At 34.5% G+C, this 27,398-nt stretch overlaps 5 protein-coding genes across 5 annotated transcripts; 3 read left to right on the forward strand and 2 right to left on the reverse strand.

Moving 5' to 3' along the window:
• Positions 1–4,510: 4,510 nt before the first annotated feature.
• Positions 4,511–5,242, reverse strand: LOC141594494 (NDR1/HIN1-like protein 13). The gene has a single exon (XM_074414510.1). It carries the CDS (start codon positions 5,240–5,242, stop codon positions 4,511–4,513), a length of 732 nt encoding a protein of 243 aa, XP_074270611.1.
• Positions 5,243–11,418: 6,176 nt separating this feature from the next.
• On the forward strand, positions 11,419–12,522 carry LOC141594495 (F-box protein At4g11590-like). The gene has a single exon (XM_074414511.1). The coding sequence runs from the start codon at positions 11,419–11,421 to the stop codon at positions 12,520–12,522; it is 1,104 nt and encodes a 367-aa protein (XP_074270612.1).
• Positions 12,523–13,785: 1,263 nt separating this feature from the next.
• Positions 13,786–14,916, forward strand: LOC141594496 (putative F-box protein At1g32420). The gene has a single exon (XM_074414512.1). It carries the CDS (start codon positions 13,786–13,788, stop codon positions 14,914–14,916), a length of 1,131 nt encoding a protein of 376 aa, XP_074270613.1.
• A 1,145-nt stretch (positions 14,917–16,061) lies between these two features.
• LOC141594497 (putative F-box protein At1g53550) lies at positions 16,062–17,234 on the forward strand. The gene has a single exon (XM_074414513.1). The coding sequence runs from the start codon at positions 16,062–16,064 to the stop codon at positions 17,232–17,234; it is 1,173 nt and encodes a 390-aa protein (XP_074270614.1).
• A 6,483-nt stretch (positions 17,235–23,717) lies between these two features.
• LOC141594498 (putative F-box protein At3g52320) lies at positions 23,718–24,881 on the reverse strand. Its single transcript, XM_074414514.1, has one exon. The coding sequence runs from the start codon at positions 24,879–24,881 to the stop codon at positions 23,718–23,720; it is 1,164 nt and encodes a 387-aa protein (XP_074270615.1).
• Between the last annotated feature and the right edge of the window lie 2,517 nt (positions 24,882–27,398).

Here is a 27,398-nt window from a genome sequence, read left to right on the forward strand (position 1 = left end):
GCGTCGGACACGGCCGAAATACCATGGACACGCGTCGGACACGTGTTCGAATAAATGTAGAAAGTTAGACACGGCTTTGTAGGTGTCCGACACGTTTCGACGTGTGTCCGAGGAGTGTCGGTGTCGGACACGGTGTCGGACACGGGACGGCTGATTAGGAGAAGTGTCCGTGCTACCTAGATAACAATAATAACAATGACCGAGACAGGGAAAATCAGAGCTAAATATTCATAATTAAAAAAAATCACAAATTCTTATTGAAGACGGACACTAAATAATCTGTTCAAAAGCAATTGTTCTAAAGACCGTAGACACAAAGAAGGTGAGTAAACTAATAAATGATCATTGGAAATAACTTGTCTTCTTGTTAAATTAATTATTCGAATATTTATTCTAATTGTCCGGCAATGAGGAATTGTACCATAGAACTTCCGGCCACGGGATATGTTCCTGAGGAAGACGATAGTGGGGATAAGTATACCCGTTGGTTTTGCAGATGGAAGAGCCATAGCGTGTCCTGCGGCCGTCACAGACGAGATTAAAAGTCTCCAGTCCCGTAGCCGCAAGGGCACCGAGTAAGGCGGAACGAAGACCATAATGGGCAAACCCAACGGCTCCACCTATGGCTGCACAATTAAGGGTGTTCATTGGTCCAGGACTAGACCGGACCAAACTCTCTGGACCGAAGACCAAAGAAGGGTTAAGAGGTGGATCGAGGACCGGACCATATTAATATTGGTCCGGTCCAGTCTGGACCATAAAAACGCGTGGACCGGACCGGACTGGACCGGACCGGACCAAATATTATTGTAATTGACATGTTTTAGCATATAAAACTAGAACTCGTAACGATCAAAATAAACAACATTATTTTCTTACTAGATTTAACTACATAATTACACATCTTATAATACGTGTAAACAAAGTAGAAAATAAAATCAATAATATTACAATTTAAAAAATTCTTTTCTTACATAACTTCGGTCCACGGTCCGGTCCGCGGTCTATTCGGTTTGGTCCAGGACCGGACCGAAGACCAAAGTAGAGTAAATAGGTGGACCGTGGACCGGACCAAATAAAATTCGGTCCGGTCTGGTCCGGACCAAATGGCCCGGTCCGGTCTGGTCTTTGGTCCGGACCACTGAGTGAACAGCCCTATGCACAATGGATTTGATACAGAATCATATCCCCGTGATGAGGCTCTCCACTATATTTAAAATAAGCAGCCCGTGAAAGAATGTGGCCTAAAGATAGCAACGCCAAATTCCCACCTAAACAGAGAGATTTGGCGAGGGCATTGCGCAATCTAGACTTGAACCCGCCGCAACTATGATTGCCTTTGATGAAATTGTAGAAAAATCCTATTGTAGTACCTGCTATAACTCCAGTCCCTATATCTTCTACTATCCAAGATATATTATACGGACATTTTATTGTACCATAGGCATCACTATCTGGAGGCCCTCCGTCAAGAACTAGCTTTTCCATGACGCTCTTCAATACTATATATTAAATCCAGAAACCAAGGGACTTCAATGTAAATAAAGAAAGTTATAAATACTATATAGTTTTAAATTAATAGCACCGTGTGATGGACCCGATTAAGGGATCTCAATGCAAATATTATATAGTTTGGGTTAAAATTAAATTATATAGAAGCATGGTGATTTTCCTAAACATTTGTAAGAGACTAAAACATGGTCAATTTCCTTAAAATAAAATAATTAATTAAGATGGTCAATTTCCTTAAAATAAAATAATTAATTAAGATGGTCAATTTTAAGGAGACTAAAAGAAAGAAGATGTTTGGTAATTTTCCTAAATATTTATAGAAGACTAGAAGATGATCAATTTTCTTAAAATAAAATAATTAATTAGTATAAACATGCACACTTATGGTATTAATTATTATCATCATAAAATTATATATTAAAATTAAAATCTATGCAATTTTATTAAACTTTATAGTTTATTAGATGTATAGAGATGTTAATTATTTAACATACGAAAATATAATATAAGTAGGTTATAAATAATTCAAGTTAGATTCCATAATCAATACTATATATTAAATCCAGAAACCAAGGGACTTCAATGTAATTAAAGAAAGTTATACAAATTAATTATACTATATAGTTTTAAATCACTAGCACCGTGTGATGGACCCGATTAAGGGATCACAATGCAAATATTATATAGTTTGGGTTAAAATTAAATTATATAGAAGCTTGGTAATTTTCCTAAATATTTGTAAGAGACTAAAATATGGTCAATTTCCTTAAAATAAAACAATTAATTAAGATGGTCAATTTCCTTAAAATAAAATAATTAATTAAGATGGTCAATTTCAAGGAGACTAAAAGAAAGAACATGTTTGGTAATTTTCCTAAATATTTATAGAATACTAGGAGATGGTTAATTTCCTTAAAATAAAATAATTAATTAGTATAAACATGCACACTTATGGTATTAATTATTATCATCATAAAATTATATATTAAATTTAAAATCTATGCAATTTTATTAAACTTAATAGTTTATTAGATGTAAAGATATGTTAATTATTTAACATACAAAAATATAATATAAGTAGGTTATAAATAATTCAAGTTAGATTCCATAATCAATACTATATATTAAATCCAGAAACCAAGGGACTTCAATGTAATTAAAGAAAGTTATACAAATTAATTATACTATATAGTTTTAAATCACTAGCACCGTGTGATGGACCCGATTAAGGGATCACAATGCAAATATTATATAGTTTGGGTTAAAATTAAATTATATAGAAGCATGGTAATTTTCCTAAACATTTGTAAGAGACTAAAACATGGTCAATTTCCTTAAAATAAAATAATTAATTAAGATGGTCAATTTCCTTAAAATAAAATAATTAATTAAGATGGTCAATTTTAAGGAGACTAAAAGAAAGAAGATGTTTGGTAATTTTCCTAAATATTTATAGAAGACTAGAAGATGATCAATTTTCTTAAAATAAAATAATTAATTAGTATAAACATGCACACTTATGGTATTAATTATTATCATCATAAAATTATATATTAAAATTAAAATCTATGCAATTTTATTAAAACTTTATAGTTTATTAGATGTATAGAGATGTTAATTATTTAACATACGAAAATATAATATAAGTAGGTTATAAATAATTCAAGTTAGATTCCCAATACTATATATTAAATCCAGAAACTAAGGGACTTCAATGTAATTAAAGAAAGTTATACAAATTAATTATACTATATAGTTTTAAATCACTAGCACCGTGTGATGGACCCGATTAAGGGATCACAATGCAAATATTATATAGTTTGGGTTAAACTTAAATTATATAGAAGCTTGGTAATTTTCCTAAATATTTGTAAGAGACTAAAATATGGTCAATTTCCTTAAAATAAAACAATTAATTAAGATGGTCAATTTCTTAAAATAAAATAATTAATTAAGATGGTCAATTTCAAGGAGACTAATAGAAAGAACATGTTTGGTAATTTTCCTAAATATTTATAGAATACTAGGAGATGGTTAATTTCCTTAAAATAAAATAATTAATTAGTATAAACATGCACACTTATGGTATTAATTATTATCATCATAAAATTATATATTAAAATTAAAATCTATGCAATTTTATTAAACTTAATAGTTTATTAGATGTATAGATATGTTAATTATTTAACATACAAAAATATAATATAAGTAGGTTATAAATAGTTCAAGTTAGATTCCATAATATATAATATTGCATAATTCTTTCGATTTGATTTATTGCATATATGTAATATATTTATAAATATATAATCCTCTTAAAATTGCATGCCTAAGTGGTAAAAGTAATTTCTTCAATAAAGAAAAGAATTGTAGTAACATTGGATATAGTTATATGATAGTAATCACTCATTTGAATAGTAAAAGTAACAATATTATCAGCGAGATTAGTGAAAGTGGTAGAAACAACAACGGGAGTAGTGAAATAATCAATATTAATGTGGCAATAGTGAAAGTAACAATAATTACGGCGGGAGTAGTAAAATTATCAATATTAACGCGACAATAGTGACAGTAACAATAACTACGGCGGGAGTAGTGAAAGTAACAATGATTACGGGCAAGTAATGAAATGTTATTACTATTGTTTCATTAATAAGAGTAAAATATTAATAGCGGGAGTAGTGAATTTGTCTCAAAATTTATTTAATCGTAATTTTAGGATATGCCATAGAAAAATATATTAATGATAAATTTATGAGTTATGCAACTTTAAGTAGTTTTATTTAATGAAAAAAAAATTTAATGGTAAGTAGAGGTAGCCCGGGCGAAGCCGGGCACCAATACTAGTATGATACAAAAAGCTTGGCAATCTATTAAAGCTCTTCCTTTAAGCCTACAAATCAACTACAAAAAAGAAACTCTAAATCTAACTTCTATATACATGTTCAAAACACTAAAAAAAAAGAAGCATGGAGCAGAAAACAACAATTCTCATAAGTCATAACCCAAAAGAAAATGTATAATCTGTGGAAATGATTTTAGGTTTCTTGTCAGGTCTTAAGTCATCAACAGTCATACGACAATCAACACGAAATATGAATTGTCTCAAAGGAATGTTATCCAACACAAATGTAACAGGGACCTTAACTTGAACAAGTAATGGAATATTACCCATGTGTTCTCTATCTATAAAATCACTATATACATTTGACCCAACGTCTGTTTTTCCTGTTAATGGGATCTTAATTGATGTTATATTAAGATGTTCTTGATGAAATTCGGGCATTTTTCCACTAGACACTATTTTACCTTGGAATGAAATTGTGATCGAGTTATCAGAGCCATATATGAAACCGATTTTGGTATTCGGGTTCTCGGCATGGATTGTCACTTGAAATTCTGTCTTGAGTGACATATCTGGCTGAAAATTAAATGTTGTAACACTGAAGTCTTCGATTTTGTAATATGGAATTCGTGGCTGGTAGAACGTAAATACAAGAAAGAGAGATGCAAGTAATATAAATATTAACATGAACATGAGGAAATAGATGCAACAAATGCACCGAATGCAACAGTCGAACCCTGATCGACGTCTTTGGTATTGAGGGATGGCACGATGTTGGTGGTAATAAGGTTGTTGCGGATGGTAATATGGTTGTGGGGGTACGCCATATGGGTTTTGTGCCATTGCATAGTTTGGTGGTGGTGCCATATGTTGCCCTGAATACATTATTGCGTGAACAATTCTTGACTTTCTTTATATGTAAAAGTCCTTTTGTTTTTTTTTACAAAATTTTAATTTTGCATTTTTTCAAAGAATTTGTCGATTATGTGGAAATATTGAATTGAAAAATGAAAAAGAAGAAGTTTGATCATTATTCTTCTAACATTCAAGTTTTAGTTTGCCAAAATGATTGGGTAATAAGGTGAAAAAAAATTGAGGCAAATCAACCAACCTTTTTGAAAGGCTATGCAAAAAATGTGCTTGACTTATACGAAAAACTATATTCTTGGTGATGATGTATCTTTTTAGATTCTTGTTCACATTTTTCGGAAAAGTGCTATTTATTCTAAACATCAATACTATATATTAATTCCAGAAATCAAGGGACTTCAATGTAACTAAAGAAATCTATAAAAATTAATTATACTATATAGTTTTAAATCGATAGCACCGTGTGATAGACCTGATAAAGGGACCTCAATGTAAATATTATATATAGTTTTGGTTAAAAGTATAATATAAAGATGCCTTGATGAAGAATATTTATGAAAATTACATTAAATTAAAGTAATTAAATTTAGAAAACACAAGAATATAGTGGTTTTCCTTAAAATTAACAAGCCCCACTTATGTAACTAATTAGTATCATTATAGAATTATAGTATTGTAACACCCCTGATTTTCGGCTAAATTAAAAATTTATAATTATATACAATATTGAGCCAAAATAGAGAGGTATTATAATCAATATACAAAGTCCATCTTACAAATTACAAATTCTTTATACAAAATGAAATGAAACTTTTATAAATCTTTAAATAAAATCTTGTCTTGAAATAAAATCCTTTTGAATAGCCATCAGAAGCAACCTGAAAATAAACCGTCACCATGACAGGTAGCCCAAATGGGACAAACACGAGCTGAGTAAAAGACACTACCTCATTAGTTTACAAATTTAAATATTAGAACTAAATGAAATAAAAACGAGAATTCATTAGTATAATATTTCCAATGATAAAAACACATGAACTAACTTTGTCTCTACAAAATGGTTTATAAAAAGACAATTCGAGTTCTAGCACATGAGAGACTTTTACTTCATCGAGACTAAGAAATTAACAAGATTGGTCATAGCCTTAATGTCCACACCTCTATATCATATTTATATCAGGTCGGCGCCTAATGATTCGCTTAGGTAAGATTCACTTTACCTCATACATCTAGTAAAGGCATTTTTGAATGGCGGCTCGCCACTGCGGGTTATGAGCCGACTATAATTCTTGGCATTTTTGTATGACCGGCTCACCACTGAGGGTTATGAGCCAACTATAATTCTCGGCATTTTAATATGCCCAGCTCGCCACTGCGGGTTAAGAGCCAAACTATAATTCTCCCCGGCTCGCCACTGCGGGTTATGAGCCAACTATAATTTTCTAATGCCATGACTTTGAATTTTAGCAGATTAGCTAAATAAATTGTAAAATTCCGAAACAAGTTGAGTTGTCATATTACGAAGAAAATAGTATAATTACTTAAAAATATCCAAACTACATATTCTCGCACAAATCATGCAGTTTTATTAACATTAATTTAAAATAAAGAATTATCTCCTTATAATAAAGGGAAATGCATCCTTTCTTATCGGGATATACGTCCGTTGTACTGCTTACCCACAAGTGAAAGCCAAATGGAAATGACAATGTGCACACAATACCAAAAATTAAACTACATGTACAATAAAACTTTGGTTAACTATTCCTAAGTGAAAATATAGTCACCATGCCAACAAAACCACCAATAACGGGTATAGCCATATAGGCACCATTCTTTATGCATACTTTGATATACTGTAATTACCATGATTGAAATATAACTCAGAACTGGGATAATTAAACCACTAAATCAAACTTAGTCATAAACTCCATCAATTAATAACTCAACCTACAACTCTCATCCATATACTTCCTTCAGCTAGTCTTGCTTAAGACGATACTATCTGTCTCAACAAGACTTTGTATACTTCCTTAATATATATTCAATTCTTACCCCTTAAATCATTAATCCCATCATACCAAAATGGATATAATAAGAACAACTAAATGAATAACTATTGTTGCTACTATATGTATAACGATATCGGAATTCATAATATAGCAAACTTTTCCCCACATAATCATATAATTAGCACTTAAACAAACAACTTCAATTAATAAATAGGGTCAAATTGTCTTAAGGTCGAGATGAAATCATCTTTCAATTTTCAAACTAAAAATCTTAATCCCTTGAATTAGTCTCCAATAAATAATGATAAATCAAAATCACTAATAAACTAATTTGATTATGGATTCCTTTACAAACCAATTCATTCTTCCCACCATTATTCTAATCGTATACGAACAAATAATATCTTCCATGAGAAGACCTTATCACGCCCCTCAAATAGAATCATGTACTAATATCGTCATTGACTACTCTGTAAAATATCCAACAACCTTCATCTACTCAAAGATAAATAAAAATTAACTCTTGAAATTAATTTGTAACTAGTTGTTAAGATCTCTTTTTGTTGGAGTTAAATCCACTTGTGAGTCCCACATTCAGTGAAAAAGAGAGATTGTCTATCTTATAAGGCCTAGGGGTGTTTCTCCCATAGCCAATTGGTTTTAGAGTGGAACCATCTTGGGCCTACGTTGTGGACTCTTTCTCCTCAGTTTGGGTGCGGCACAGGCCCGTTGTTGAATTTAACATGGTATCAGAGCCCAAGGCAAAAAAAAAAAAAGACCTGGGTCTCGTGTTTAAAACTGAGCCTTTATGTGCACCGACCCGCCGTGAGGATGTCCAGTCCCTCCGGTTTCAGCATGAGGAAGTCCAGTCCCTCGGGTCGAGTGAGCACTGTGACGGCTGTGAGGATGTCCAGTCCCTCCAGACCGATCTTTAAGTGGGCTCACAAGTGAGGGGGTGTGTTGGAGTTAAATCCACTTGTGAGTCCCACATTCAGTGAAAAAGAGAGATTGTCTATCTTATAAGGCCTAGGGGTGTTTCTCCCATAGCCAATTGGTTTTAGAGTGGAACCATCTTGGGCCTACGTTGTGGACTCTTTCTCCTCAGTTTGGGTGCGGCACAGGCCCGTTGTTGAATTTAACACTTTTCTTTATACCTTTGTCTAATCCTCCCTTTTTAGGTTAAATTCCCCTTATGTTAACCTAATAAGCTCTAATTTGTAAAGATTAAACAAAGATATTAAGATTAGATTAAAAGTTTAAGGTTTACTTACAGAAATTTGATGAATTATGGTGGTGGATTAGGATGAATAAGCTGGATTTTCCTCTTGTTTCTTCTTCTTTCTATCCTGCCGTTTCCTCTGCTTCCACACCCTTCTTTTCCTTTTTGTTTCTTTTTCTTTTTTTTCTTTTTGAGGTCAATCCCACGGGGAAAATAAAAACAAAGGTTGAAAAGGAGAGTTTGGGTATGTATAATAAGTTAGGTTTAATTGTATTCGGGCCAGTTTTAGTTACGATACGATACTAACGTTAAATTAGTATAACTTAATTCCCGAGTACTTTATCTTGACGTAATGTTTTAAATACGGTTTAGTATGTGCTTTTAACTATAGTTATCGCACGCCCTTTCCTTTTCTTTCCCTTAAACCAAATCGATGCACGATTTTCTTTACTATTCAAATTTAAATTTTGCATTACAAATATTTTTTTTTTCTTTTCTAAAATTCTATTCTAGCGAAAATATTTTCAACGTATTTCTAAACTGACTCAAATTTTTGGGGTGTTACAAGTATAGTATTGCTTAAATGTAGTAAAAGTAATAGTAGCAGCAACGAGATCAATAAAATTAACGGTATTAATGTGGGAGTAGTGACAGTTATAGTAATGATAGTGGGAATAGTGAAAGTAACTACGAATGTAGTGAAAGTAATAGTGGTAATAATGAGAAAAAGTATGAACAATTAAATAACCAATCGACTCAAGGAAATATTTTATTTATTTAAATATAGGCTGGATAAAATTAACGGGAATAATGAATTTAACAGAAAAAAATAGAGGAATTAGTAAAAGAAACAACAGTAACCACGGGAGTAGTGAACGTAATGATATTAAGAAAGAATGTCGTGAAAGTAATAATATTAATAGCGGGGTAGTGTGTCTCATAATTTGAAAATAAAATTTACATTTCATCATAATTACAAGATATGCCGTAGAAAAATATATTACAAATAGTAAACGTGTGGGTTAGACAACTCCAACATAGTTTATTTCATTGAAAATAAAATTTAACGGTAAATAGAGGTAGCCCGGGCGAAGCCAGGCACCAAACCTAGTTTAGTCGTAAAGCGATATCTATGTATATGCTCCCCCCAAAGCTCTTGCGACCTGAATCAATCAATATGAGGATGGTAAGATTCGTGTTTCATTGATTGATATTGATATGATGCCTTATATATATATATATATATATATATATATATATATATATATATAAAAGATTAGGAAATACAATATCGAGTTACCTAATCTTATTCTGTATGTCTTTTTTTTTTTTGGATCAAAAGAACATTAATTAAAGAGAAGTCCAGTTCAAGAAAAATACATCAAGGGGGCGGGTCGGGGGGAAGCGGCTCAATGGCCGAAACAAAGTCTATAGTACACAAATTACTAACAAAAGAAGGGGCTAGGTCCCAAATAAAACATCCATTACAAGAGGTGGTATCATTTAAAGAAAACTTGGCAAGAGAATCCGCAACTTCATTAGCCGACCTCTTCTCAAACATTAGCTTCAAATGGGGAGAGCCTTCCAAAAGATCCCTACACTCAAGGACAATGTTAGTAAAAGGACCACACGGAGGGGTACTACTCAAGATGTTAGTGACCGCAATAAGACAATCAGAGGCAATAATACACTTATCCAAAGATTGAGCGCAAAACCGGAGTCCCTCCCGAATGGCAAGGATCTCACAAACAAAAGGGTTAGGGCCAAACAAACGAGACGACCAACCCTTAACCCAAGACCCAAAATCATTCCTAACAACACACCCAATACCAGCTAAGGAAGAGGAAGGGGAGAAGGCCGCATCCACGTTGACCTTAAGCCAACTATGCGGAGGGAGAGCCCAGCTACACGGGTAGCAAAAGGCGGAAGGGGGGGCACAAACAGGGACAGGCGGGCCAGAGTTGGCCACGGTCCAGGCAGCAGATAGGGCGGAAGTGGATCCACAGAAAACGTGGCAAGGGGTGGGCGAGGGGGTCGAGAACAGGAAATCACATCTTCTGGTCCAAAGACGCCAAAGAAGGAAAGAAAAGTTTGTGGGCCAGGAGGGGTTAGAAGAAGTACAGTTCGAATGAATCCAAGGCTGGAGGTCAAGGGAGAAGAAGGAGGGTAAGACATCAAACTGAGCCCAAACTACAATCTTATTCTGTATGTCAATACCTAATCTTATTTGTATGTCAATACCAAAATAAATACTCCCTCTTCTTCTACATAACCTTTCCCTTTCCAAAAGTTTGGACTACACCCGCTTGAGAGAGCTACATATTTTGTACACCAATGGTGAGAACATAGCGTTTGACAATTTACACTAATTGCAAGCAGATACCTAAATACAAGCATTGGAGTTGTATTGCACTTCTTCTGTCATTCAATTTTCATTATGTTTAATTCAAAAACCGAGTGGCTTGTTAACACATAGAAAAGTGTGTACATCCGATTCCCTACTTCACAATTGCTCGTAAATTGATGTTAATCTACCTCCTCCATCAATGTCATCCATTATCTGAACATGTAAAAATGTTTTATCGTGCCCTAATAATATTTTGTTTGTTCGGACAAAGTAGGCACCAACACTATAGTAATAATAACAATAACAATAACAATAACAATAACAAGAAAATAATAATAATAATAATAATTATTGATTTGACCTCAATAAAAATTTTGGTTTAAAAAAGAATAAAAAATAAAAATAATATTAGATAACCCTAAATTGTGTTTTGTGCCCATACGGCCATACCATACCCAGTACAAATACCCTTTCTGGCTTTGGCTTAATTGTTTGAGTATGTTTCTACATATTTCAAAAAGGTTTGAGTATTGTCCCTTTCATCTTCTTTCGCCGTCTTGATCTTAATAGCACCCGTCTTAGTCGGGTAGCCTTGCGAGTTTTAACGTTCAATATGAGCGATGCATCATTCGAAGACATTCCTAAAGAAATTCAGATCGAAATCCTATCAAGGCTGCCGCCATTCAAGTCATTGTCAAGATGCAAGCGTGTTTCGAAACACTGGAATGATACATTAACTATACAAGCATTCTTGGTTAGCCACTCTCGTTCATATTATAAACATTCAAAACTTGGGTTTGCGTTACTCTCGAGTATTTGGGGAGAAAAATCGGTTATCTCATTCGAGCTCAATGACGACAATACCCCCAAAACGGAGACGACTTCGTCTCTGATCAGAGGGGAGGATGTGTATTTCACTGATTTTCCTAAGAGTAATTCTTTTCACATGTCGAATATATGCAACGACCTAATTTGTCTCTTTAATCCATCTTCAACGAGTGTTGGTCTTTTAAACTTAAAAACCCGGGATTTTATCCAACTTCCTGCAATAACTAAGAATTGTATAAGTGCTTTCATATTATCTTGGTATGCATTAGGGTTTGATCCTGTACATAAGGTATTCAAAGTTCTGAGTATTTGTTTCCGAAGCTCAAGCAAAGAGCGTACAACTAATTCCAAGGTTGCGATATTGACTGTTGGATCAAAATATTGGAGACCGATAGACAATAAAAGTTTACCGCTTTCAGTGGCCGAGAAGCTGCCTTCATCGGTTACCACCAATAGCCTTTGTCTCGATGGGGTGATTTATTACGTCCATAAAAATATGATAAATACTAAGGTTTGTGTGCTAATCGTTTTTGCTTTTGATTTGAATCGAGAGGCGTTCAGATATAACAAGCTTGTCACGTCACCCATGAAAGACGGGACATTCAGATACTATTTGACATCTTTGAAAGAGTGCCCAATTACTTTGTTGATTTGGAAGACGAAAAGTGATGACACAGAAGAGTTAGAACGATGGACATTATTTAACCATAAAAATCCGAATGCCACTTGGAAGAGGAGGAATTTTACTAATCGTAATTTTCCCGTAACGGTACCTCATAGCTCGTATGGGATACCTGTTGCGGGAGGTAGCACTCTTCTACATTATTCGGAATGGATTAATTCTCATTGCGATTACTTATCGTATGATCTTGAGAATTTCGTCATATAGTGTAAGTGTGTAACATGTTATAGTTTTCATGTATACGGACTATCGATGATTTTATAGTGTTCCCGTTTTTATCTTGTGAGAATTTAAATTTTGCACTCATAATGCTCAGATAACAATTGCTGGTTAATTTAAAGAATCAGATCGAAGTTTTTAATTTGATAGAATCGTGATTTGTGCCAGTAATGATTTACGGAGTATCTTATTAGATTGAACTGTGTTACACACTTAGTGCTCTTCTTTTTAATGTGAGACAACAATCATTCAATGCAATTCTCGATTCAACTCTCGTTATCTTTTATTCAGAAATCGGTTGTTTGTGTCCTTGACACACGGGAAAGGTGTGTACATCCGATTCCTTACCTCACACTTGCTCGTAAATTAATGTTAATCTACCTCTTTTTAATATTTGAGGTGTGATGTGTCCAGATATTAAGGCGATGAAGAATAAGATGAGACATAAAAGTGAAACAGATGATCTCAACTCGTTTTACTATCCCTATTAGAGTAGGCTAATCGAGCTAGTGACTGGCTGGCTAATCAAGGCGTTAATTCATCTACCGATTCCATTATTTTGGATCCTCCTCAATCGATCCTAGGATTATCTTAACTCTTAAGGGAAGACATTCAAACGGTTTCTATCTCTCGTTCTTCAGCTACCTAGTTATTTATTCGGGGTTCGTCCCCTCTATTGCACCAAATAAAATAAAATAAAATATTTAGTTCTCTATTAATTACTCCCTCCGTCCCGATCAATTGGTGTCCTTTCGTTTTGGCACAAAGACCAAGGAAAGAGAATAAAGCCAATAACAAAATGACAAGTGGAACAAATTGAATGAGAATGATCAAATTACTCATCAAGTTCATTCTTAAAATAGAAAGGACAACAAATGACTGAGACACCCTAAAATAGAAAAGGACAACAAATGACCGGGACGGAGGGAGTACTTCATAAGAAAGTATACTACTATTATTTTGCGATATATAGGATAAAAACAGAAATATCGGTTTCCGAGTTGTGATAAAAACAGAATTATCGGTTTCCGAGTTGTAGTAGTATAAAGAAGGGAAGTGGAATAGAATCCTTATAGGACTAGGACAGGGCATTAGGAATTATATTCAATTACTTGTTGCGTTTTCTTCCAATTACGTTCCCTGTTCTTTTTTGTGTTTCGTCGCGGTTTTGATCGAATAAGAACCGTCTTAGTTAAGTGATCTTGTCATCTTGTGAGTTTAATTGTGGGTACTTGCATAATTGATAGTTCCATGGAGATGAATGTCGAGCAAAAGATTGAAGGCAGAGTTAAAAGACGAAACTGCAATGCGAGCAATGCATCAAATGCAGACGTTCCTGAAGAAATACAGATTGAAATCCTGTCGAGGCTGCCACCGAAGTCATTGTCAAGATGCAAGTGTGTTTCGAAACACTGGAATGATACATTAACCATACAAGCATTCTGGCTTAGATACTCTCGTTCATATGATAAACATCCAAAACTTGCGTTTGTGCTACATTCGAGTGTTTGGGGAAAAGAATCGGTTATCTCATTCGAGCTCAATGATGACAACACCCCCAAAGCGGAGACTACTTCCTCTCTGATCAGAGGGAAGGATGAATATTTCACTGATTTTATTCCCCTAAGTAATTATTTTTACATGTCGAATATATGCAACGACCTAATTTGTCTCTTTATTCCATCTTCAACGTGTGTCGGTCTTTTAAACATAAAAACCCGAGATTTTATCCGTCTTCCTGCTATAACTATCAAGCCAGTGAATCAGTTATTTTGGTATGCATTAGGGTTTGATCCTGTACAGCAAGTATTCAAAGTTCTGAATATTAGTTACAAAAGCGGAAACAAAGAGTGTTCTACTGCTACTACCAAAGCCGCGATATTGACGGTTGGATCGAAATATTGGAACTCGATAGACTATGAAAGTTTACCTAGTTCAGTACCTGGGTGGAGTACCAATAGCCTTTGTCTTGATGGAGTCATTTATTACGTCCATCAAAATACAATCGATAATGTTACTGTGATCACTGTTGTTGCTTTTGATTTGAATCGCGAGGCGTTCAGAGATAACTTGTTTGTCAAGACACCCACGAGACATATACCATCCAAATACTATTTGACATCGTTGAAAGAGTGCCCGACTCTGTTTATTTGGAAGATGCGAAGTGAAGTAGAACAATGGACATTATTTAACCATAAAAATCCGAATGCAGCTTGGAAGAGGAGGAATTTTACTCATAATTTTCCCATGATGGTACCTTACGACGGTCGTAATATCCCTGTTGCAGGTGGTAGTACCCTGCTACATCATCGTAAATCAATTGATTCCGAGTGTTCTTGGTATTCATTATTGTATGATCTTGAGAATTTCGCCATAGAGTAACATGTTATAGTTTTCATGTACATCGTTTATAGTGTTTCCATTTGCCCAAGTGAATATTAAGCTTTGAGATTTTGATACGTAACGGGTGTCGTATTATACTACTAGTTTAGATCGCACGCACCAATGCACGTTATTTATATAGTTTTTTTTATTTTTGAATTACTTAATCATGCTAAATTAACACCTCATTAATTTTTCATATTTTACGTCATTATATTTTGATATGAGAAAAAAAATTGAGCTGTAAAATTATTCAAGAAAACTGAGTAAATTTGAACTGTAAAATAATAGTGGTATCTCATTAATTGTTCATTTTTCTCGTTATTATATTTTGTTTCGAGCAAAAAAAATTAAAATTAAAAATTAATCAAAAAAATTGAGTAATGTGATGAAATGTATTTTTTTAAAAACTATTTTTTATACCAAATAGCTAATGATTTCAATTTATAATTTCTCTCATTTTTTGTTGTTGTGAAAGTAATCAATTTTTTTTTTTATAGTTTTGTTTATATATAGTATGAATTAGTATGAGTCAAGTCCTTCCCAAATAATAGCATCAATAAATAATTTAATAGTTTATATTTTTATATTATTTATACTTTAATTAAAATATTATAGTTTATTGTTTAGTAAAAATTATATAATTTGATGAAAAGATTAAAATTAATAAAAAGAATTATATTATGAAATATCTTATAATTATTAATTTTCTTATTTAATAAATACAATTAAATTATTAATAACTTCCTTATTTAAAAAGATGTTTTTGAAGAGAAAATTTGTGAGTTCACCTATTCTTTTAGTAGATATGTGATTATTGATATAGTACAGTTCGTTGATTTTTATTGGGTTAGTTTTTGACAGGTCTAACTAGCCTAAATTTTACTAATATTATGGAAAGATTGCTTTGCATTAAGATACTATCAAACCTAATAGTTTCCGAATTGTTATTATGGAAAACTGTTTGTGTTTTCTTGCCTATAAACTAGTATAAATACCCTTTGTAGCCGCCTTAATGTTTTCAACCCAATTACTTTGATCATAACAAGTTTATTGTTATTTCTTTCATAATATTTTAATTTTGATCGAAAAAATTAATATCCGTCTTAGTTAAGTGATCTTGCGAGTATTATTGTTCAGTTGGGATGAATGTTGAGCAAACGATTCAAGGTGAAGTTAGAAGACAGAAGAGCGATACGAGCGATGTATCATTTGCAGACATTCCTGAAGAAGTTCAGATTGATATCCTATCAAGGTTGTCACCCACGTCATTGTCGAGATGCAAGTGTGTTTCGAAACACTGGAATGATTCATTAACTATACAAGCATTCTTGCTTAAACGCTCGATTGCATATAATAAACATCCAAAACGTGCTTTTGTGGCTCGGTCGATTAGTTATCGAGAAGGCTCCGTTGTCTCATTCGAGCTCAATGATGACAACACCCCAAAAACGATGATGAGGACTGTAGAAACGGCAACAACAACAACAACAACTACCCCTATGATCAGAGGGCGGCATGTATATTTCAATTATTTTCTTATGAATAATTCTTTTGACATGTCCGATATATGCAACGACCTAATTTGTCTCTTTCAACAATCTTCAACTCTTGTCGGTCTCTTAAACATAAGAACCGGGGATTTTATCCAGCTTCCTGCAATAACAAGCATCAAGTCGGACGGGTATGTTTCCAGGTCTTGGTACGCATTAGGGTTTGATCCTGTACATAACGTTTTCAAAGTTCTTAGTATTATTTACAAAAGAACAAGCAAAGAGTGTACTAAAAAGGCCGCGATATTAACTGTTGGATCGAAATATTGGAACCCAATAGATTACAAATGTTTACCTAGTTCAGTGACTAAGAGCTTTCCGTGGCAAAGTACGACCAATAGCCTTTGTCTTGACGGAATGATATATTGGGTCCACGTTAATAATGTCGGTGGGCTAACCGTTACTGCTTTTGATTTGAATCGTGAGACATTCAGAGATCACGAGCTTGTCATGACATCTACCAGAGATGGGGCATTCAGGTACTATTTGACATCGTTGAAAGAGCGCCCAACTCTGTTCGTTTGGAAGGTGTACGGTGAAGAAGTAGAACAGTGGACATTATTTAACCATAAAAATCCGAATGCAGCTTGGAAGAGCAGGAATCTTACTAAACATAATTTTCCCAAAATGACACTTTACGGCTTTCCTGGGGTAATTGTTGCAGGAAGTAGCACCCTGCTACACTATTCGGATCAATTGGATGGGATTAATCTCGAGTATTGGTGGTATTCATGGTATGATCTTGAGAATTTCGCATTAGAGTAACATAACATTTTATCTTATGAGAATTTAAATTTTGTACGGATAATGCTTAGATAACTGTTGCTTGTTAATTTAAAGAATCAGATCTCGATGTTTTTAATTAGACAGCATCGTGATTCGTACCTGTAAGAACTCCAGTCCTTTGATGAAAGAAAGTATTCACTTTCCACGAGCGACTTAGCTTCAGTTTCTCTCCTTCATTGACCAGTTTCCGGTCAGGAGCCTGCAGAAAACAGCGAACAGGTAAATACGGACCAAATGTGGAAAATATATTGTCTAGGAAACATCGGCAAAGAAATGAAAGATTTGTACTCCCTATTTGAAATATTGTAACTATTTGTTCAAAGACTTACGCGGGCCAAAAAAGCGACAGAACGGAGAGCACTCAGCTATGATACATCATTACATCCTGTGAATTGCCAGGATTATCTCAGAATTATCAGTCCTTTTAAATGATTCAAGACGAGTTCACGGGGCTGCGTACACGTAACCTAAATCATGTGTAAATAACATTAAGAAGCTATTTCCAATGACCCAAGATGAAAATTGTGTTGAAAACCGCACCAAATGGCCACTAATTAAAATACCGTCTGAGAGTGGCGTGATCTGACTACAAAGACATATGCTTTTCCTTATTCTTAAAAACTGATATCGGAAATCATATCATTATTGAGCTCCACTATTACCGCGCTCCACAATTGCTATCATACAATCGTTTGTAAATATTTTTTTCACAAATTCTATGTTCCAGTAATACAATCTCAGTAATAGCAGAGCTCGATAAAAGTGCGATACCGCACTTTCACACATCAATACAATCTCGCCAAGGTGCGATACGGATGATCAACAAAAGTAGAAACCTATTTATTTATATTCTTTGCGGGAAGTATTTTAATCACACATTTAAGCATTAGCATTACCCGTCCCAGTCAATTGTTTATGGAATATTTATTTATATTCTTTGCGGGAAGTATTTTAATCGAAGGTACACAAATGATTGGGACGGACGGAGTAATTTTATTCGACAATTAGAAACAAGCCGAAAGTTAAGACATGGGTTCATATGTAAATCAAGAGGAAAATAAACCCCAAATATTAAAAAAAATAAAAAAATAATACCATCCATGTTCAGGCGTTCAGCATAGAGATGGAAACAATGGAGAAAATTGAGCCTACAAAAAACCCAATTAAGAATTAAAATTAAATACAGTAATTAAAAAAACAATTCAAAAGAGAGAAAGAAGAAAGATGAGTACTTGAGATTTGGAGAGATGAAGAGGACGAAGTGATGGCAGTATGAGGCAGTGCCAGTATACCCAGTAAACAGTCAATCGAGTCGGTTTGAGGTCGGGTTAATTGCCGGTCGGAATTTTTCAAGTACTTTTACCAGGTCGTTTTGGACCAGAATTAGTTTAGGTGTGTTTTTAGGGCTCGCTTGGAATGAGAGTAATTATTAAGGGAGTAATAGAGCTAAAATGAACTAAAAAATGGAGGGAAGGGATGAGGATGAAAGATAGAAATGGATAGAAATGGGGAAATATAGTGTAATAGTTCCTCCATTAGGGGAGTAATAATTACTTGAGGGGGAGGTAGGTAACAATTACTCCCCTAATGGAGGAACTATTACACTATATTTCCCCATTTCTATCTATTCCTATCTCTCATCCTCATCCCTTCCTTCCATTTTTTAGTTCATTTTAGCTCTATTACTCCCGTAATAATTACTCCCATTCCAAGCGTTAGAGTAGAGTAAACAGATCAATTGAGTCAGTTTCAGGTTGGGTTGTTTTAGGTCGGAATATTTTCAAGCGACTTTAACGCGTCGTTGTGATTATAGAGCTAGCAAAAACTGACCCGACCCGACTCACCAAAACCCAACTCGATACAACCCGGCCCGAGACTTACCCGCTAATGACCCGACCCGACTTGCCACCCGTTGGTAACCCGACCCAAAGATGACCCAACATGAACTGAACCGACCCAAACCCGTCACTGCCCCGACTCACCCGAAACCCAACTAGATACAACCCGGCCCAAGACTTACCCGCTAATGACCCGACATGACTTGTCACCCGTTGATGACCCGACCCGACGACGACCCGACATGAACTAAACCGACCCAAACCCGTCACTGACCCGGCCCGTAACCGATCCGAGTGACCCATACGAATTATTGTATTCTGTGAACACCTCCCAATCTCGACGCCACCCATGAAATAAGTGGGGATCCACATAATAACGGGTGTACCCATTAATATTAAGTGGGGACCTCAATAATAAAGGTGAGAGAAGGTGGCGCCGGGATTGAACGCCATCAGGTGGCGCCGTATCTTAGGAGAAAAATAGGAAAGATAATAATAGGAATTTTTAAGGGTGCTGCTAAAAATCCTCGACACATAATTTTAAATCGTCGCATATTTAATAAACTTCTAACTTAGCGCCTTTCATAATTTTCACTTAGGGCATGTTTGGTTCACTCATTCTAGGTCGCAAACTCGGAACCGAAGTACAATAAATCCTTGGCTCCATTTGAAGAGGAACACCGGCAAGCATACACGAGAACAAACTACTAAATTAAATCACCCCCAAAATGTAAACAACTCTTTTGGTAATTACAACATCCAAATCGAACAAGATAAATCATAATTGTCACGATACCGTCGATATAAAATCGTCAATCAAAGCTGCCGTGAAGTACCGGGGAGGATCCAACCTCCTCGTCATCAAAAAAAAAAAAAAAAAAAAAAAGAAGTACCATCATATAAAATCTCGAACCTTAACTGCATGCTAATATTTAGATACGACAAAACAATATGACGTTATTATTAAACTATAATATGTTGTTACTCTATGGCAAATAACTTCTCAAGATCGTAAAAAAAGTACACACAATAGTCGGAATAATCAATCGGATGCGAATATCGTAGCAAGGTGCTACCTCCTGCAACAGTATCCCCATGAGCGTCGGAAGGTACCATCATATTAGTAAAATTCCTCCTCTTCCAAGCTGCATTCGGATTTTTATGGTTAAATAACGTCCATTGTTCGACTTCTTCAGTGTGATCACTATTCATCTTCCAAATGAACAGAGTTGGGCACTCTTTCAGAGACGTCAAATAGTGTCGCGTGTACGTCGTTCTCATGGGTGTCACGACAAGCTCGTTATCTGTGATGAACGCTTCGTGATTCAAATCAAATGCAACAACGGTTAGCTCAATAAAATTATCGATTTTGTTTTTGTGGACCCAATAAATCACTCCATTAAGACAAATGCTATTGTTGATACTCCGCCAATGTAAATATTTACAGTCTAATGGGTTCCAATATTTCAATCCAACTGTCAGTATGGCGGCCTTGGCAGGAGTACACTTTTTTTTACTGCATGGGTAAATACTAATCAGAACTTTGAATACTTGCTGTGCATGATCAAACCCTAATGCATACCAAAATCTGAAAGGATCCACAGACTTGATAGTTATAGCAGGAAGACGGATAAAATCCTGGGTTTTTATGTTTAAAAGATGGACACACGTTGAAAATGGATCAAAGAGACCCTTAATTATATATGAGGTAGTTTCTAACCAAAAAAAACCCTTAATTATATATGAAAGGAACAGAATTTAATGATAAAAATCACATGAAATTCTGTCATATTCCGTATCTTTTTTTATAGTTATTGTGTTTATAATTATTCCTTTCCTAGTTTCATTAGTATACAAATATACAATCTCTTGAGATTTTGTGCAATTAGATCGTTGTATAAATTGATAAGCATAATCGTATTAGCTATTTTTATTCCATAATATCTTTTCATTATCTTGCTAGCTGTATAATATTATTAGGGAGCTGCTTTTTGTCGCCCGTGTTTTACTGATATCGCCCGAAATATGACATTGACTTTCCAATTCTACCCTTAGGGCTTAGTCTATCTCATTTTTTACTTTCCAATTATATCTCCTCTCTTATTTATCTCCAACTTAATAACTCAATTACAGAAGTAAAATTTTCAATCACGAACGATAACGATTCACAAGCTAGAAACGAGGTACATTAATCGGATTCGATCGTACAATTTCTTCAATTTTTGTTTCCGATCTTCATTAGCAGATTTATTATTTATGTGTATGTGTATGGACTATAGTGGACGTAGAATTATGCACCGTAGTTGAACATCAGACTGTCATTGCACTTTTCCGGTGACCGGTAAGGGTTGAAGGTGGGTGTTCGTGCGTGACTCCTAACGTGAAGGTCGTTCGTGGCCCAATCAGGACACAACCGTCGTGGGATCGTGTAGACCAAACGACATATCCACGGTGTCGTCGTGTAATTTACATGACATGACCACAAACTCGTCATCTGCTTTGCACGACATGACCACGGCTTCGTCGTCTGATTTACACGACACATCCATAGTTCTTTCGTCTTATTTACACGATATCCTTGCGTCTCATTTTTTTGTTTGAAACGTTAATTTTCTTTTTTTTTTTATGCTGGATTAGAAGACTCAACCGGGTATGGAATTTACTTACTCAATTGCGAATTAATTGATTATTCGACTATTTGAGTATGGAATTTACACACTCAATCAGAAGTTATACAACCAAATATCCAGATTTTGCAATTAAATTACCCGACTCTATTAATTTTACTACAATTCAACTAAATGAATTAAAATTAAATAAAGTAAATTGCCTTTGGTGTTGTTGTTGTTGTTGCCGCCACTGCCGCTGTCGTTAACCATCATCGTCGTCAAATGGTTAAAAGGTTCTCAAATCAAGTAGTCTGGTGGGGAGGAGTGTAAACGACTAAACGTACTAATTTGGTAGTAATAGAGTGTTGACTTTAGAGGGTAATTTTGTAAGGATCTAATTGTATAGGGGTAATTTAGTAATTCACACGGGCGATATTAGTAATTTTCGAGCGACAAAAAGAAAAAGTGTATTATTATGATTATGATTCTTGTATATTTCTAGAATATCATATATATCTTGTAGTTATTGTTAACTTGTAATCTTAGTTACCTAGGATGTTAGGGCTAGCATTCGTTTACTCTATGGCTATGTTTGGCAAGGCATTTCAGGTAACTGATTTGACCAAGCAACCTGATTTGACTAATATTTCAGGTAGTTATTTTACCTAGTGTTGTTTGGTAAAGTCATTTCAGGTACCTGAAATGACTTTTCAGGTACCTGAAATGAAAAGCTACTCCAGGTAGCTTTTTAAAGTTTCAGGTAGCTGAAATGTTCTACTTTACATATTCACCCTTTATTTAAATTAATTTATTATAATTATTAATGTCCTTTTATGTCATTTTACAAAAAATCAGTTACCTTTTCAGTTAGTTTTACCAAACACTTTACAATTAATCGGCCTACCTTATCGGTTTCCAATTTTCACTAGCTTTTCAGGTACCTTTTTAATTTCAGTCACCTTATCAGGTTTCAGGTACCTTTTCAGGTTTCAGATACCTTTTCAGTCAGTTTTACCAAACAGAGCCTATGTATAAATACTTTGGTATACTGTTAAGGGGGTGTTTGGTTCACGCGTGGGTATGGGTTTGGAATCGGGAATCATACCTGTGTGGTATCGGGTTGGAACTTTTGGTTCAATTTGGGGGTATGAGGTTAAAAATCAATCAAAGCTAAAAAATCTTCAAAATACAATATTTTTAATAATAATATTTATACTATTAAATCATGTAGATAAAATTTAACCAAATAAATATATAAAAAAAAAATTTACAATTGTTTTTATCACTTTTTAATATTTCTAATTTGATACTATGAATATCAATCTCATACCCACCCCCCTCCCTGTGTATAAGAAACTCATACCTCAAGTTGGGTTTGAGGTATGAATATGAAACCTTCATTTTTGTCAAACAAATACATGGTATGAGTTTGGTTCATTCCAAACCCATACCTTATACCTATATTAAGTACCCGAAAAAACTAAGTGAAATTAACCCAGACGCCAACAAAAATATCATCTGATTAAATTAGAGACCTGATATATGGATCCAAAAAAGACAAAATTGACTCAAAACGACCCGAATGATCGACTTAAGTCTAAAATAACCGTACTAATTTATGTATTGAAAGTGATCCGTTAAAAGGACAGCACCATAGAAAATGTTCTGATGCGAACTAACAAATTATGGGAAACGGTTACATGATGATCACGAAGAGTCATAGCCCAATGCCAAACAGTCAAACAGACCATAAGAGTTACATACTTCAGGCATCAACTGCTGATATTAGATAGTTCGCAAAAGCAGGATGATCGCTTTGATCGATGGGAAACGCCAAACGGTTTTCAGAACTCGTAGTCAATAATTATGGACAATCAAAAGTTTTTTGCACTAAAAGAAAGGTACAAGTGAGAAAATCCCTAAAAATAACATCTAATCTAATCTAATCTAATATTCTAATATACTGATGTTTTTATTTATTGTCTCGTAAATTAACAAGGTGTACGGAGTATAATTTACTCGACTGCTAAATTCTCGGGATTATAGAAGAAATACAAATCCTGTTCTCGAGGTTTCACAAAATCACCATTGATTGACATCGATATCACAGGATCTAGCAGGATGCTAGATCCTGCACGAAATTTCCCATAAAAGCAAAGATATAAAAGGCTGGGAAAATCATCTGAAGCAAGAATCCTCCGGCTCCAAGCCGCATTCAGATTTTTATTTTTAAACAACGTCAACTGTTGTATTTCATTTCTTTCCCTATTCAATAGGAAAAGAGTTGGGCGGCCTTTCAAGGATGTCAAATAGTATCCAAATGTCGTATCCCCGTCGATTGTCACGACAATCTCATAATCTCTGAACGCCTCACGATTCAAATAAAATTCAACAAAGGTTAACACACATTTACCACGACGAGTTCTCACATCATGTGCCCAATATATTACTCCGTCGAGATAAAGGCTATTATTGGTGGTATTCAATTCAGGCTTTTTCTTAGTCAGTGAACTAGGTAAACATTCATACTCAATTGTTTTCCAATATTTCGATCCAACAGTTAATATCGCGGCTTTGGTAGCACATCCTTCGCACGAATCGACTCTGTAAATAATACTCAGAACTTTAAATACCTTATTTACAGGATCGAACCCTAATGCACACCATAATCTGAAATCATACATTGGGTTCGTTATTGCAGGAAGATGGATAAAATCCCGGGTTTTTAAATTTAAGAGAACAACACTCGTTGAAGATGGATCAAAGAGACAAATTAGGTCATTGCATATATTCGACATGGAAGGATTAATAGTACTCGGTAAAAATTCTCCGAAATATATCTTCTCCCCTCTTATTATCTTCTCACTACTTAGCACAATCGTTTGCTCAGCATCCGCAAAATGATGATGTACCGTGTTTGGGTTTATATAATTATCATCGTTGAGCTCGAATGAGACAATGAAATTATATCCCGAAATATTATGGCGTTGTCCGACAAAAGCAAGTTTTGAGTGTTTATCGAATGAACGAGAGTGGCTAACAAAGAATGCTTGGATGGTTAAAGTATCATTCCAATGTTTCGAAACACAATTGAATCTTGCCAATGATTTTGGTGGTAACCTTGACAAGATTTCAATCTGAATTTCTTCAGGAAAGTGTAAAATTATTGCATTGCTCATATTGCACTTCCTTCTTTTCGGAAGATTAAAGCATGCAAATCGCGATTAATTACTCAACCTCGATCACAAGCCGAATGGAACGGGAGAACTCCGAGTTTTTGTTAACTCTCAAAGCAATTGTGTATATATGAAATTATGATTATGAATGCATAAAAAAGAACCGTCTATACTCTATATATATATAGAACGTTCCTAAAAGGAGAAAAGTCCAAAGTTTACCCTATTAGAACACATGTATATTATATTATTTTCTATGCAATATTTTGTTAATTGTCTATCGATATTATCTCCTTGATTGTAGGCTTGTGTTATGGAAATAGGTTAGTCTAGAGAATATTTATAAACAATTAACAAAATATTGTATAGAAAATACTTGAATATACATGTGGTATAATATACCCGATATTTTAGGCTGAATAATGACATATTTAAATATGCAATTTATTAATAGATTATGTTACCGAAATAAAATATGAGTTTTCCTAACATGTGCAACATGTGCCCTTAGGGCACATGATAATAAGCTGAAAGATTTTCAAGATTATTTAACTAATTATGTTAAATATGAGTTTCAACTCTAATCTATCATGAAATATTCTCAACAATATTTCCTAAATAAAATTATTATCATGTGTCCTAAAGGCACATGTTAGAAAATCCAATAAAGTATTTTATATACAAGTACAAGTTTATTAAATTATTTAGTTGGGTTTTGTGTTATTTGACTAGTTGGCTGATTCCCTTTCCTAATCCTACTAGAATTCTAACATTTTTCACTAAACCCACCACTTTTCGGAAACCAATAAATCCATTGTAATTGTCGGATTCTCTAACGTACGCCCACGAGTCATGCTACATATCACAAAATCATATATTCCTAACATAATTCGAAATTCAACACACATTGCCGACATTAGTAGTAGCTCTATATGAGCAAACAACATTTAGTTCCTAAGATTAAAAAAAAAGCTTATAACTTTGTAGTCAGATCGTGCCACTCTAAACAGAATTTTATTATTCGCCATTTATCACAAATCTCGACTCAGTTTTCATCGTCCGTCATTGAAAATAGCCTCTTACAGTGTTAGTGTTATTAACACATGAGTAACTTCCGTGCATCAGCTCATTAATTCGTATTATAATCAAAAGTGATAATCTTTAAGGCGGGCTAATGTTGTTTTATACTTTACATATGATTATTATTTTTAGAGCGCGCGCGCTACACGCCTACACAGCTACACCCTTTACTGAATCTTTAAGGCGGGCTAATGTTGTTTTTTTCATTGTATAACAATATTTCAATTTAAGAAGATACGCAGTAAAACATCATTGTAACGTCGTTTAAATAATACTCTGTACAACACTTGCTCGGGTTTGCCCAAGATCGAGATCCTACAAAATAAGCCAACATTCCTCCTTCCAATTGAACCCAGTCGGGCATGCACCCTTTCAAAGATGTCAAATCGCGTATTTTTCAAGGTCATACAATATATACCAAGAAGACTTTGTATCATCCTGCTCTTCTGATTCCACGCTACCTTGAATCGACTCAACATATTGTACGAGGATGCTACCACCTGCAACGCGTACACACATTCTATGTTTGCTACAATAGAACATCATAGGAAAACTCTGTGAAATAAAACTCCTCTTAGTCCAAGACGCATTCGGATTTTTATGGTTAAACAATGTCAACTGTTGTATCTCATGATTCTCATCACTTTTTATATTCCAACTAAAGAGAGTTGGGCAACCTTTCAATGATGTCAAATAGTATCCGAATGTCTCATCTTCGATGGGTGTCACAACAAGCTCGTAATCTCTGAACACCTCCCGATTCAAATCAAAAGCAACCACAGTTATTACAAAAACATTATCGATCTTATTTTGATGGACCCAATAAATCACTCCATCAAGACAGAAATTATTGGCACCATGCGAATAAGACGAGTCATAGTACTCAACCGGGTTCCAATTTTTCGATCCAACAGTCAATGTCGCCGCCTTGGTATTAAATCCCTTGTTTATTATTTCAGTATAAATACACAGAACCTTGAATACCTTATTTACAGGATCAAACCCTAACGCATACCAAAATCCGACAGCAAATTCAGACTTCGTTACTGCAGGAAGATGGATAAAATCCAGGGTTCTTATATTTAAAAGACCGACTCGCTTTGAAGAATCGATGAGACAAATAAGGTCATTGCATATATTGGACATACAAGAATATTTACTTGTATGAAAATCAGTTAAATATACATCTTTCGCTCTTATTATCTCCTTAGTATTTTCCGTTCCCCCGGTTTTCATAGAACAATAACTCCCAACAAATATACTCGTAAGTTCTTCTGCTGGCCTTATTACAGTCAAGGTTGTCGTTTTAGGGGTGTTGTCATCGTTGAGCTTTAATGAGAGAATCGTGTTTTCCCCTGAATACCTCGAGCATGCCACAAAGCCAAGTTTTGGATGTTTATCGTATGAAGCAAAGTGTCGAAGCAAGAATGCTTTTATGGT

Source organism: Silene latifolia, chromosome 8, assembly GCF_048544455.1.
Source record: "Silene latifolia isolate original U9 population chromosome 8, ASM4854445v1, whole genome shotgun sequence".
Taxonomy (NCBI): domain Eukaryota; kingdom Viridiplantae; phylum Streptophyta; class Magnoliopsida; order Caryophyllales; family Caryophyllaceae; genus Silene; species Silene latifolia.

What these genes read in the sequence shown, in the direction of transcription:
- LOC141594494 (XM_074414510.1), bottom strand. Translation starts at nt 5,242, where the DNA reads ATGTATTCAGGGCAACATATGGCACCACCACCAAACTATGCAATGGCA.
- LOC141594497 (XM_074414513.1), top strand. Translation starts at nt 16,062, where the DNA reads ATGAATGTTGAGCAAACGATTCAAGGTGAAGTTAGAAGACAGAAGAGC.
- LOC141594498 (XM_074414514.1), bottom strand. Translation starts at nt 24,881, where the DNA reads ATGAGCAATGCAATAATTTTACACTTTCCTGAAGAAATTCAGATTGAA.
- LOC141594496 (XM_074414512.1), top strand. Translation starts at nt 13,786, where the DNA reads ATGGAGATGAATGTCGAGCAAAAGATTGAAGGCAGAGTTAAAAGACGA.
- LOC141594495 (XM_074414511.1), top strand. Translation starts at nt 11,419, where the DNA reads ATGAGCGATGCATCATTCGAAGACATTCCTAAAGAAATTCAGATCGAA.